Source organism: Crinia signifera, chromosome 12 (assembly GCF_055691185.1).
Source record: "Crinia signifera chromosome 12, ASM5569118v1, whole genome shotgun sequence".
Classification (NCBI taxonomy): Eukaryota; Metazoa; Chordata; class Amphibia; order Anura; family Myobatrachidae; genus Crinia; species Crinia signifera.
The window spans coordinates 6846426-6860225 of NC_139228.1; the positions used below are offsets into that span (position 1 = coordinate 6846426).

General features: G+C 58.3%; 2 protein-coding genes across 2 annotated transcripts in view; one reads left to right on the forward strand and one right to left on the reverse strand.

The window, feature by feature from the left end:
• The window catches only part of THBS3 (thrombospondin 3), a 90884-nt gene extending 85511 nt beyond the window's left edge, over nt 1-5373 (reverse strand). The window contains exon 1 of the mRNA XM_083167702.1: nt 5349-5373. The gene's annotated coding sequence lies outside the window, so the exon portion shown is untranslated. The remainder of the gene's footprint in view (nt 1-5348) is intronic.
• Nucleotides 5316-13525, forward strand: MTX1 (metaxin 1). The gene is made up of 8 exons (XM_083167710.1): nt 5316-5499; nt 10867-10936; nt 11017-11096; nt 11792-11884; nt 11981-12163; nt 12236-12312; nt 12905-13059; nt 13146-13525. Exons 1-8 carry the CDS (start codon nt 5419-5421, stop codon nt 13367-13369), a joined length of 963 nt encoding a protein of 320 aa, XP_083023836.1. The 5' UTR covers nt 5316-5418; the 3' UTR covers nt 13370-13525.
• The last annotated feature ends 275 nt before the right edge of the window (nt 13526-13800 follow it).

A 13800-nucleotide genomic window follows, 5' to 3' on the forward strand; every position in this document is an offset into this window, starting at 1 on the left:
GTCCGGCTGCGTATACAGGGGAGCGTACCGGTCCTGCTGCGTATACAGGGGAGCGTACCGGTCCTGCTGCGTATACAGGGGAGCGTACCGGTCCTGCTGCGTATACAGGGGAGCGTACCGGTCCTGCTGCGTATACAGGGGAGCGTACGGGTCCTGCTGCGTATACAGGGGAGCGTACGGGTCCTGCTGCGTATACAGGGGAGCGTACGGGTCCTGCTGCGTATACAGGGGAGCGTACGGGTCCTGCTGCGTATACAGGGGAGCGTACCGGTCCTGCTGCGTATACAGGGGAGCGTACCGGTCCTGCTGCGTATACAGGGGAGCGTACCGGTCCTGCTGCGTATACAGGGGAGCGTACCGGTCCTGCTGCGTATACAGGGGAGCGTACCGGTCCTGCTGCGTATACAGGGGAGCGTACCGGTCCTGCTGCGTATACAGGGGAGCGTACCGGTCCTGCTGCGTATACAGGGGAGCGTACCGGTCCTGCTGCGTATACAGGGGAGCGTACCGGTCCTGCTGCGTATACAGGGGAGCTTACCGGTCCTGCTGCGTATACAGGGGAGCGTACCGGTCCTGCTGCGTATACAGGGGAGCGTACCGGTCCTGCTGCGTATACAGGGGAGCGTACCGGTCCTGCTGCGTATACAGGGGAGCGTACCGGTCCTGCTGCGTATACAGGGGAGCGTACCGGTCCTGCTGCGTATACAGGGGAGCGTACCGGTCCTGCTGCGTATACAGGGGAGCGTACCGGTCCTGCTGCGTATACAGGGGAGCGTACCGGTCCTGCTGCGTATACAGGGGAGCGTACCGGTCCTGCTGCGTATACAGGGGAGCGTACCGGTCCTGCTGCGTATACAGGGGAGCGTACCGGTCCTGCTGCGTATACAGGGGAGCGTACCGGTCCTGCTGCGTATACAGGGGAGCGTACGGGTCCTGCTGCGTATACAGGGGAGCGTACCGGTCCTGCTGCGTATACAGGGGAGCGTACCGGTCCTGCTGCGTATACAGGGGAGCGTACCGGTCCTGCTGCGTATACAGGGGAGCGTACCGGTCCTGCTGCGTATACAGGGGAGCGTACCGGTCCTGCTGCGTATACAGGGGAGCGTACCGGTCCTGCTGCTTATACAGGGGAGCGTGCGGGTCCTGCTGCTTATACAGGGGAGCGTGCGGGTCCTGCTGCGTATACAGGGGAGCGTGCGGGTCCTGCTGCGTATACAGGGGAGCGTGCGGGTCCTGCTGCTTATACAGGGGAGCGTACGGGTCCTGCTGCGTATACAGGGGAGCGTACGGGTCCTGCTGCGTATACAGGGGAGCGTACGGGTCCTGCTGCGTATACAGGGGAGCGTACGGGTCCTGCTGCGTATACAGGGGAGCGTACGGGTCCGGCTGCGTATACAGGGGAGCGTACCGGTCCTGCTGCGTATACAGGGGAGCGTACCGGTCCTGCTGCGTATACAGGGGAGCGTACCGGTCCTGCTGCGTATACAGGGGAGCGTACCGGTCCTGCTGCGTATACAGGGGAGCGTACGGGTCCTGCTGCGTATACAGGGGAGCGTACGGGTCCTGCTGCGTATACAGGGGAGCGTACGGGTCCTGCTGCATATACAGGGGAGCGTACGGGTCCTGCTGCGTATACAGGGGAGCGTACCGGTCCTGCTGCGTATACAGGGGAGCGTACCGGTCCTGCTGCGTATACAGGGGAGCGTACCGGTCCTGCTGCGTATACAGGGGAGCGTACCGGTCCTGCTGCGTATACAGGGGAGCGTACCGGTCCTGCTGCGTATACAGGGGAGCGTACCGGTCCTGCTGCGTATACAGGGGAGCGTACCGGTCCTGCTGCGTATACAGGGGAGCGTACCGGTCCTGCTGCGTATACAGGGGAGCTTACCGGTCCTGCTGCGTATACAGGGGAGCGTACCGGTCCTGCTGCGTATACAGGGGAGCGTACCGGTCCTGCTGCGTATACAGGGGAGCGTACCGGTCCTGCTGCGTATACAGGGGAGCGTACCGGTCCTGCTGCGTATACAGGGGAGCGTACCGGTCCTGCTGCGTATACAGGGGAGCGTACCGGTCCTGCTGCGTATACAGGGGAGCGTACCGGTCCTGCTGCGTATACAGGGGAGCGTACCGGTCCTGCTGCGTATACAGGGGAGCGTACCGGTCCTGCTGCGTATACAGGGGAGCGTACCGGTCCTGCTGCGTATACAGGGGAGCGTACCGGTCCTGCTGCGTATACAGGGGAGCGTACCGGTCCTGCTGCGTATACAGGGGAGCGTACGGGTCCTGCTGCGTATACAGGGGAGCGTACGGGTCCTGCTGCGTATACAGGGGAGCGTACGGGTCCTGCTGCTTATACAGGGGAGCGTACGGGTCCTGCTGCTTATACAGGGGAGCGTACCGGTCCTGCTGCGTATACAGGGGAGCGTACCGGTCCTGCTGCGTATACAGGGGAGCGTACCGGTCCTGCTGCGTATACAGGGGAGCGTACCGGTCCTGCTGCGTATACAGGGGAGCGTACGGGTCCAGCTGCGTATACAGGGGAGCGTACGGGTCCTGCTGCGTATACAGGGGAGCGTACGGGTCCTGCTGCGTATACAGGGGAGCGTACGGGTCCTGCTGCCTATACAGGGGAGCGTACGGGTCCTGCTGCGTATACAGGGGAGCGTATGGGTCCTGCTGCGTATACAGGGGAGCGTACCGGTCCTGCTGCGTATACAGGGGAGCGTACCGGTCCTGCTGCGTATACAGGGGAGCGTACCGGTCCTGCTGCGTATACAGGGGAGCGTACGGGTCCTGCTGCGTATACAGAGGAGTGTACGGGTCCTGCTATGTATACAGGTGCTGCTGTGTATACGGGGAGTATGCGGGTTCTGCTGTGTATACGGGTGCTGCTGTGTATATGGGGAGTATAAGTGTCCTCCTGTGTATACAGTTCAGTAAATGGGTACTTAATGTATACGCGTCCTGCTGTATATACGGGTGTGTATATGGGTACAGCTACGTATACGGGTCCTGCTGTGTATACGGGTGAGTATATGGGTACTGCTGCATATACGGGTCCTGCTGTGTATACGGGTGAGTATATGGGTACTTCTGCGTATACAGGTGAGTATATGGGTACTGCTGCATATACGGTGTGTATATGGGTACTGCTGTGTATACAGGTGAGTATATGGGGGCTGCTGCGTATACAGGTGAGTATATGCGTGCTGCTGGATATACAGGTGAATATATGGGTACTGCTGCATATACAGGTGAGTATATGGGTGCTGCTGCTTATACAGGTGAGTATATGGGTGCTGCTGCGTATACAGGTGAGTATATGGGTGCTGCCGCATATAAAGGTGAGTATATGGGTGCTGCCACATATAAAGGTGAGTATATGGGTGCTGCCGCGTATACAGGTGAGTATATGGGTGCTGCTGCATATACAGGTGAGTTTGTGGGTGCTGCTGCGTATACAGGTGAGTATATGCGTGCTGCTGCGTATACAGGTGAGTATATGGGTACTGCTGCATATACAGGTGAGTATGTGGGTGCTGCTGTGTATACAGGTGAGTATATGGGTACTGCTGCGTATACAGGTGAGTATATGGGTGCTGCTGCATATACAGGTGAGTATATGCGTGCTGCTGCGTATACAGGTGAGTATATGGGTACTGCTGCGTATACAGGCGAGTATGTGGGTGCTGCTGTGTATACAGGTGAGTATATTGGTGCTGCTGCATATACAGGTGAGTATATGGTTACTTCTGTGTATACAGGTGAGTATATGGGTGCTGCTGCATATACAGGTGAGTATATGGGTGCTGCCACGTATACAGGTGAGTATATGGGTACTGCTGAATATACAGGTGAGTATATGGATGCTGCTGCGTATACAGGTGAGTATATGGGTACTGGTGCATATACAGGTGAGTATATGGGTGCTGCTGCATATGCAGGTGAGTATATGGGTGCTGGAGTAATGATACCAGTGTGTGATCATGGGGAGAATGGTGGGGCTGTTAGTGGGGAAATAATAACCCTGTGTGATAATGGGGGTACTTTAGGGCTGTTACTAGGGTAAGACTACTCCTGTGTGATAATGTGGGTACTGTGGGGCTGTTACTGGGGTAATAAAACTCCTGTATGTGAGAATGGGGAGCACTGTGGGCGGTTACTGGGGTAATAATACCAGTTTGTGATAATAGGGAGCACTGTGGGGCTGTTACTGGGGTAATAATACCCATGTGTGATAATAGGGAGCACTGTGGGGCTGTTACTGGGGTAATAATACCCGTGTGATAATGGGGAGCACTGTGGGGCTGTTTCTGGGGTAATAATACCTGTGTGTGATAATGGGGAGCACTCTGGGCTGTTACTGGGGTCATAATACCCATGTGTGATAATGGGGAGCACTATAGGGTTGTTACTGGGGTAATAATACATGTGTGCGATAATGGGGAGCACTGTGGAGTAGCTACTGGGGTAATAATACCCCTTTGTGATAATAGGGAGCAATGTGGGGTTGTTTCTGGGGAAATAATACTCCTGTGTGATAATGGGGAGCACTGCATGGCTGTTACTGGGGTAATTATACCTGTGTGTGATAATGGGGAGCACTGTGGGGCTGTTACTGGGGTAATAATACCCCTGTGTTATAATGGGGAGCACTGTGGGGCTGTTACTGGGGTAAAAATACCTGTGTGTGATAATGGGGAGCACTGAGGGGCTGTTACTGGGGTAATAATACCTGTGTGTGATAATGGGGAGCACTGTGGGGCTGTTACTGGGGTAATAATACCTGTGTGTGGGAGCACTGTGGGGCTGTTACTGTGGTAATAATACCCGTGTGTGATAATAGGGAGCACTGTTGGGCTGTTACTGGGGTAATAATACCCGTGTGTGATAATAGGGAGCACTGTGGGGCTGTTACTGGGGTAATAATACCCGTTTGTGATAATAGGGAGCACTGTGGGGCTGTTACTGGGGTAATAATACCTGTGTGTGATAATGGGGCACACCTCCCAACATGAACCTCTCCAGGAGGACACAATGCTCTGTTCTGGCCAGCACCTGTGGTGACACCTTTCTTATCAGTTACCTAGCTCCCCACAGGTGCTGGCAATCATACATTATCCATACCTCCCAGCATGCCCCTCTCCAGGAGGACACAATGCTCTGTTCCTGGGCCTCCGCCTGGTCATGTAGGATTGCCAGCACCTGTGGGGAGGCAGGTAAGTGATAACACAGGTGCCGCCAATCCTACATGACCAGGGGGAGGCCCAGGAGCAGAGCATCGTGTCCTCCTGGAGAGGGTCACGTTGGGAGGTACGCAGCCTTGTGAGTAATGAATATCAGGTTACCATAGCACCAGCTGGTATATTGGCGTCACCCGGAAGTCGGGCGGTGCTTCCGGGTCAACGGCAGAAGAAGATGGCGGCGCCCATGGAATTGTATTGCTGGAAGGGAGACTGGGGACTACCCTCTGTGGATGTGGACTGTCTGACCGTGCTGGTAGGGGCTTGGTACTCAGGGCAGAGGACGGGGACATGGGAGGCATGTGGTAGGGCTGGGATGAGAGCGTTGTAGGGAAGAGGAGCCGGAGTATATCAGGGGACGTGCATCGTGTCTGTCTACCCCTCCCCCCCCTCTGACTGGATGTTAGTGGGCAGGTATGTGTGAGATAGAAAGAAGCTGGGGGAGCAGGCATGTGTGAGAGAGGAAGAGGCTGGGGGGGGGAGCAGGCATGTGTGAGAGAGGAAGAGGCTGGGGGGGGGGGGGAGCAGGCATGTGAGAGAGAGGAAGAGGCTGGGGGGGGGAGCAGGCATGTGAGAGAGAGGAAGAGGCTGGGGGGGGGGGAGCAGGCATGTGAGAGAGAGGAAGAGGCTGGGGGGGGGAGCAGGCATGTGAGAGAGAGGAAGAGGCTGGGGGGGGGGGAGCAGGCATGTGAGAGAGAGGAAGAGGCTGGGGGGGGGGAGCAGGCATGTGAGAGAGAGGAAGAGGCTGGGGGGGGAGCAGGCATGTGCGCGAGAGAGAAAGAGGCTGAGGGGGGGAGCGCAGGCATGTGCGAGAGAGGAAGAGGCTGAGGGGGGGAGCAGGCATGTGTGAGAGAGGAAGAGGCTTGGGGGGGGAGCAGGCATGTGTGTGAGAGGAAGAGGCTGGGGGGGGGGGGAGCAGGCATGTGTCTGAGAGAGGAAGAGGCTGGGGGGGGGAGCAGGCATGTGTGTGAGAGAGGAAGAGGCTGGGGGGGGGGGAGCAGGCATGTGTCTGAGAGAGGAAGAGGCTGGGGGGGGGAGCAGGCATGTGTGTGAGAGGAAGAGGCTGGGGGGGGAGGAAGAGGCTGGGGGGGGGGGGAGGAAGAGGCTGGGGGGGGGGGGAGGAAGAGGCTGGGGGGGGGGAGGAAGAGGCTGGGGGGGGGGGGAGGAAGAGGCTGGGGGGGGGGGAGGAAGAGGCTGGGGGGGGAGCAGGCATGTGTGAGGGGAAGAGGCTGGGGGGGGACAGGTTTGTGTGGGGGTAGAGGCTGGGTGGGGGCAGGTATGTGTGTGAGAGGAAGAAGCTGGGGGGGAGCAGGCATGTGTGAGGGGAAGAGGCTGGGGGGGGGGGCAGGCATGTGTGAGCAAGGAGGAGGCTGGGCGGGGAGCAGGCATGTGTGTGAGGGGAAGAGGCTGGGGGGGGGGCAGGCATGTGTGTGAGGGGAAGAGGCTGGGGGGGGGCAGGCATGTGTGTGAGGGGAAGAGGCTGGGGGGGGGGCAGGCATGTGAGGGGAAGGGGGGGGGCAGGCATGTGTGTGAGGGGAAGAGGCTGGGGGGGGGGGGGCAGGCATGTGTGTGAGGGGAAGAGGCTGGGGGGGGGGGGGCAGGCATGTGTGTGAGGGGAAGAGGCTGGGGGGGGGGCAGGCATGTGTGTGAGGGGAAGAGGCTGGGGGGGCAGGCATGTGTGTGAGGGGAAGAGGCTGGGGGGGGGGCAGGCATGTGTGTGAGGGGAAGAGGCTGGGGGGGGGGGGGCAGGCATGTGTGTGAGGGGAAGAGGCTGGGGGGGGGCAGGCATGTGAGGGGAAGGGGGGGGCAGGCATGTGTGTGAGGGGAAGGGGGGGGCAGGCATGTGTGTGAGGGGAAGAGGCTGGGGGGGGGGCAGGCATGTGTGTGAGGGGAAGAGGCTGGGGGGGCAGGCATGTGTGTGAGGGGAAGAGGCTGGGGGGGGCAGGCATGTGTGTGAGGGGAAGAGGCTGGGGGGGGCAGGCATGTGTGTGAGGGGAAGAGGCTGGGGGGGGCAGGCATGTGTGTGAGGGGAAGAGGCTGGGGGGGGGCAGGCATGTGTGTGAGGGGAAGAGGCTGGGGGGGGCAGGCATGTGTGTGAGGGGAAGAGGCTGGGGGGGGGGGCAGGCATGTGTGTGAGGGGAAGAGGCTGGGGGGGGCAGGCATGTGTGAGGGGAAGAGGCTGGGGGGGGCAGGCATGTGAGCGAGGAAGAGGCTGGGGGGGGGGAGCAGGCATGTGTGAGAGGGGAAGAGGCTGGGGGTGTCGGCATGTGTGAGAGTGGAAGAGGGTAGGGTGGGGCAGGTTTGTGTGAGGGGTAGAGGCTGGGTGGGGGCAAGTATGTGTGTGAGGGGTAGAGGCTGGGTGGGGGCAGGTATGTGTGTGAGAGGGGTAGAGGCTGGGTGGGGGCAGGTATGTGTGTGAGAGGGGTAGAGGCTGGGTGGGGGCAGGTATTTGTGTGAGGGGAAGGGGTTGGGGCAGGTATGTGTATGAGAGGGGAAGGGGTTGGGGCAGGTATTTGTGTGAGGGGAAGGGGTGGGGGCAGGTATTTGTGTGAGGGGAAGGGGTGGGGGCAGGTATTTGTGTGAGGGGAAGGGGTGGGGGCAGGTATTTGTGTGAGGGGAAGGGGTGGGGGCAGGTATGTGTGTGAGGGGAAGGTGTGGGGACAGGTATGCTGGAGGGGGGTGGAGGCAGGTATGTGTGAGAGGAAGAGGCTGGGGGGGCTGTCTGTGAGAGAAGAGACAGATGCTGGGGACATGACGAGGAGGGGTAAGTGGCACTACAGAGGAGTAAGGTAGGTGTGTGATAGACAGAGGCTGGGGACATGACGGGTAGGGGTAAGTGGCATTACAGAGGAGTAAGGTAGGTGTGTGATAGACAGAGGCTGGGGACATGACGGGGAGGGGTAAGTGGCACTACAGAGGAGTAAGGTAGGTGTGTGATAGACAGAGGCTGGGGACATGACGGGTAGGGGTAAGTGGCATTACAGAGCAGTAAGGTAGGTGTGTGATAGACAGAGGCTGGGGACATGATGGAGAGGGGTAAGTGGCATTACAGAGGAGTAAGGTAGGTGTGTGATAGACAGAGGCTGGGGACATGATGGAGAGGGGTAAGTGGCGCTACAGATCACAAGTGATATTTCTGCAGACATCTGTCCTGGTGCGAGGTAAAGTTAACATGCACCAGCAGGGAGCAGTACAGTAACCCCTGGGCTAGTCAGCGCAGCAGCAATACAAATATATTTATATTCTGCGGTGAGGTCTTCCTGTTTGTGTAAGGAGGGAAGCCCAGCCGCTGGATGAAAGAACCTGCTGTGCTCCAGTGCTGGAGGCTCCGGGATATCTGCACAGACAGAGGTTGGGTGTATTTTCCAGGGAGGAAACTCTGCTGACAGCTGAGAGTGGTCAGCCAAGGAATGCTTCCATTACCCCTCCAGCGCTGCTTGTCACGCACTGTGCGGGGCTCTGCAGACAGCTCTCACCGTCCTGGCCTGGAACTGTGATGTAGCTGGGCACCATGCTGGGCTAGTGACACCGGGCTCCGCGCCACGCTGGGCTAGTGACACCGGGCTCCGCGCCACGCTGGGCTAGTGACACCGGGCTCTGCGCCATGCTGGGCTAGTGACACCGGGCTCCGCGCCATGCTGGGCTAGTGACACCGGGCTCTGCGCCATGCTGGGCTAGTGACACCGGGCTCTGCGCCATGCTGGCCTAGTGACACCGGGCTCTGCGCCACGCTGGGCTAGTGACACCGGGCTCCGCGCCACGCTGGGCTAGTGACACCGGGCTCCGCGCCATGCTGGGCTAGTGACACCGGGCTCCGCGCCATGCTGGGCTAGTGACACCGGGCTCCGCGCCATGCTGGGCTAGTGACACCGGGCTCCGCGCCATGCTGGGCTAGTGACACCGGGCTCCGCGCCATGCTGGGCTAGTGACACCGGGCTCCGCGCCATGCTGGGCTAGTGACACCGGGCTCCGCGCCATGCTGGGCTAGTGACACCGGGCTCCGCGCCATGCTGGGCTAGTGACACCGGGCTCCGCGCCATGCTGGGCTAGTGACACCGGGCTCCGCGCCATGCTGGGCTAGTGACACCGGGCTCCGCGCCATGCTGGGCTAGTGACACCGGGCTCCGCGCCATGCTGGGCTAGTGACACCGGGCTCCGCGCCATGCTGGGCTAGTGACACCGGGCTCCGCGCCATGCTGGGCTAGTGACACCGGGCTCCGCGCCATGCTGGGCTAGTGACACCGGGCTCCGCGCCATGCTGGGCTAGTGACACCGGGCTCCGCGCCATGCTGGGCTAGTGACACCGGGCTCCGCGCCATGCTGGGGTGATTACATTGTGCTCTGCTAGCGTTACACTGTGCGGTGGTACTGGTGGGTATGATGGAAGCTTTAGCGTTGCCCCGTTCTTGCTGCCATACGGTGCGGTGGTACTGGTGGGTATGATGGAAGCTGTAGCGTTGCCCCGTTCTTGCTATTATACGGTGCGGTGGTACTGGTCGGTATGATGTAGATGATTCCTTGTGTGATGTATGGAGCCCTATTCCCGCTGAAGCTCTCCTATAATTCAGATCGCACAGCTTGGCTCTAGGTCTCCTGTTACTATAGCAGAGTGACCTCAGTCTTTAAGGGTTTGCTTTGTATCCAATATGATAATCGGAATGTCTGCACTGCTGGGCCATGGGATAGACTTCCCTCACGTTTTCCACCAATCTCCCTGACTGTTGAACCACACAACCACAGGGACTCCCACCCTCCTCTGCCCATTCATGCTTGTGGCTGCTGAGTTGACAGAAAAATGCGTCTCAGATTCCACTGGTGACCGCAGCGTTCCATGACATCACTGGCCTCAGAAATAGCCCCATCTGACTGTGCCAATGGTCCAGTCCTCTGCCCTGTGTTGTATCTGTACCCCTTTATGACATCACAGAATTGTGTTCTGGTGTTGTATCTGCGCCCGTTGTGACATCACAGTATCGTGCTCTGGTGTTGTATCTGCTGTTATCTGCACCCGTTGTGATATCACAGAATCGTGCTCTGGTGTTGTATCTGCGCCCCGTTGTGCCATCACAGAATCGTGTTCTGGTGTTGTATCTGCGCCCCATTGTGACATCACAGAATCGTGCTCTGGTGTTGTATCTGCGCCCTGTTGTGACATCACAGAATCGTGCTCTGGTGTTGTATCTGCGCCCTGTTGTTACATCACAGAATCGTGGTCTGGTGTTGTATCTGCGCCCCGTTGTGACATCACAGTATCGTGCTCTGGTGTTGTATCTGCGCCCCGTTGTGTCATCACAGTATCGTGCTCTGGTGTTGTATCTGCTGTTATCTCGCCCGTTGTGACAAAACGGGCGCAGATACAACACCAGAGCACGATACTGTGATGTCAAAACGGGCACAGATACAACACCAGAGCACGATACTGTTATGACATCACAGTATCGTGCTCTGGTGTTATATCTGCTGTTATCTGCGCCCATTGTGACATCACAGTATCGTGCTCTGGTGTCGTATCTTCTGTTATCTGCGCCCCGTTGTGACATCACAGTATCGTGCTCTGGTGTTGTATCTGCACCCCGTTGTGTCATCACAGTATCTATTTGCTTTCCTTTTTCTCGTTTCTCAGACTTACGCCAAGTTCTCGGGAGCCCCCCTACAGGTTCGTAAACTCTCCAACCCCTGGCGGAGTCCTTCAGGTACACTATAGGAATGCGTGTTACTCTGCCATGTACCATACCGTGTTTACTAGCTGATACAGATGCGTCTCTTCTTACAGGCCGGCTGCCAGCCCTGAAGACCCAGAATGAAGGCGTTCTGTTCGAAACCAGTAAAATTATTACCCATCTCAGAAAGCAGGTGAGTGACCCGAGGCGGCGGCAGCTCCTGGTATACACGGTGTGACAGCAAGCTGTGGGTGGTACCCGCAGGAATGATATTGCACTCTGGTGGGTGGAGGCTATGGGTGGTATCTGCAGGTGGGCAGTGGCTATGGGTGGTACTTGCAGGAATGATATTGTACTCTGGTGGGCAGTTGCTATGGGTGCTATCTGCAGGTGGGCAGTGGCTATGGGTGGTACCTGCAGGAATGATATTGTACTCTGGTGGGCAGTGGCTGTGGGTGGTGCCTGTAGGAGGTGGGCAGTGGCTGTGGGTGGTGCCTGCAGGAGTTGGGTGGTACCTGCAGGAGGTGGGCGGAGGCTATGGGTGGTACCTGCAGGAGGTGGGCGGAGGCTATGGGTGGTACCTGCAGGAGGTGGGCGGAGGCTATGGGTGGTACCTGCAGGAATGATATTGTAATCTGGTGGGCGGTGGCTATGGATGGTACCTGCAGGAGGTGGGCTGTGGCTATGGATGGTACCTGCAGGAATAAAATTGTACTCTGGTGGGCGGTGGCTATGGATGGTACCTGCAGGAGGTGGGTGGCGGCTATGGATGGGACCTGCAGCAGGTGGGCGGTGGCTATGGGTGGTACCTGCAGGAATGATATTGTACTCTGGTGGGCGGTGGCTATGGTTGGTACCTGCAGGAATGATATTGTACTCTGTCTACAGAAATACAACGCAGATTATGACTTGTCAGCTAAGCAGGGAGCTGACACCTTGGCCTTCTTGTCTCTGCTGGAGGAGAAACTGCTGCCAGCTCTGGTAAGTATGATCTATACGCTAACCGGCAGTGCACATTATGGGGGCTATACATTGGGTACCGGAACTATAACAAGCATTTGTCTGTAATGCTGACAGATACACACCTTCTGGGTAGACGTGGAGAACTACGTCCAGCACACGCGGAAGTGGTACGCTGACACTATTCCTTTCCCGCTTAACTTCTTCATCCCAAACCAAATGCACAAGCGCTACCTGGAGCGTCTGCAGCTGATCCGCGGGGAGAGCTGGCAGGATGAGGATGAGCTGACAGAGAAACAGGTGAGAGGCGGCTGCTGCCAGGCTGGGAATAGATTTTAGATGGACTGTGATAACACTGCTCTCTCCCGACAGCTGTACAGCGATGCCCACGAGTGCCTGAGTCTCCTGTCCCAGCGACTTGGGGGCGACAGCTTCTTCTTTGGAGACTCGTAAGTATAAGGTGATCCGTGATAGAGCCAGGGTTGTCCCAGCTGGGGAGACATGGCTGCAGCCTGGCCGTGTGCACCTCGGACCCAGGGGCTACTTTTTGGTTACGCAGGATCGGGGGTGTTAGGTGGGGCTGGCCGGGTTGGGGGCGTTAGGTGGGGCTGGCAGGGTTGGGGGCGTTAGGCGGGGCTGGCAGGGTTGGGTGCGTTAGGTGGGGCTGGCGGGGTTGGGGGCCATTGTGCAGGGTTGGGGGCCGTTGTGCGGGGTTGGGGGCGCTGTGTGGGGCTGGCAGGGTTGGGGCCGCTGTGGGGGTTGGCGGGGCGTTGTGTGGGGCTGGCGGGTTTGGGGGCGTTGTGGGGTGCTGTGTGGGGCTGGCGGGGTTGGGGGCGCTGTGCGGGGGTGGCAAGGTTGGGGGCGTTATGCAGATTGCTGGGGGGTAAGTGAAGAGCAGAGGCTACTGTAGCACTACACCTCCCACCATCCCCTTGTTTTGGCAAGCTGACTGTATAAGGGTATACTGGGATGTGTAGTCCCACAGGGTACCTGTATAATGTGCCAGCTCAGGTCTGGTTCTGACTGTGCGTTTGTTTGCAGGCCGGCATCCCTAGATGCCCACGTCTTCAGTTACCTGGCACCAATACTGACCGTCAGGCTGCCCAGTAACCGGTTACAGCAACACCTGAGGTCTCTGCCCAATCTGTGCCAATACTGCACCTCCATCCTCAGCATATACTTCACCACGGACAGAGGTGAGCCCTTACATTACTGATGCCATCAGTGAGTGGTACCGCGCCCATGTAACGCTAAAGACGCCTCATGTCTTGTCTGTCCACAGAGACCCTCCCTCGACTTTCCCCAAAGTCCCCAGCAGCCGAGACCCCCGAGAGCGAAGAAGAGCCAAACAAAAGACGGAACCAGATCCTTTCGGTGGCAGCTGGGCTGCTGGCAATGATCAGTTATGCCATGCTGAGTGGCATCGTCTCCATACAGCGCGTCTCAGGGGAAGGTGCCATGAGTCGCGCCATTACCATGGATGACAATGAGGGGGACGATGAATGAGGTGGGACAGATGGTTCTGGTAGGAAAGCTACATTCCATTCCCTGGTACTGGGAACTATTGAGCCCCTGTGACCTGCCTGCACCGTTATCTGCTGTGTAACCGGCCTCTGATGGGAAGTGACCCACTAGTGACATAATAAAGCAGGACGCAGATTATTTCCACATTGTCATTGTGTCATTTGTCCCCACTGTGACGCACAACCACATTGTACATGGGTCCTACAGCACTACAGATGGGAAATACACCTGTATCCACTCATTCGCCTCCCACCGGTGTTACCCTGCCGCCCCTTCATCCAACCTCCGCCCATCGGGCGCACGGTCTCTGGCGACTCCCCTCCATTCCTCAGGCACACGGCCTCTGCTGACTCCCCTCCAGCCAGACCTAGCACCTACCCAAACTGTGAGTCCTGGGTGTATCTATTATCCAC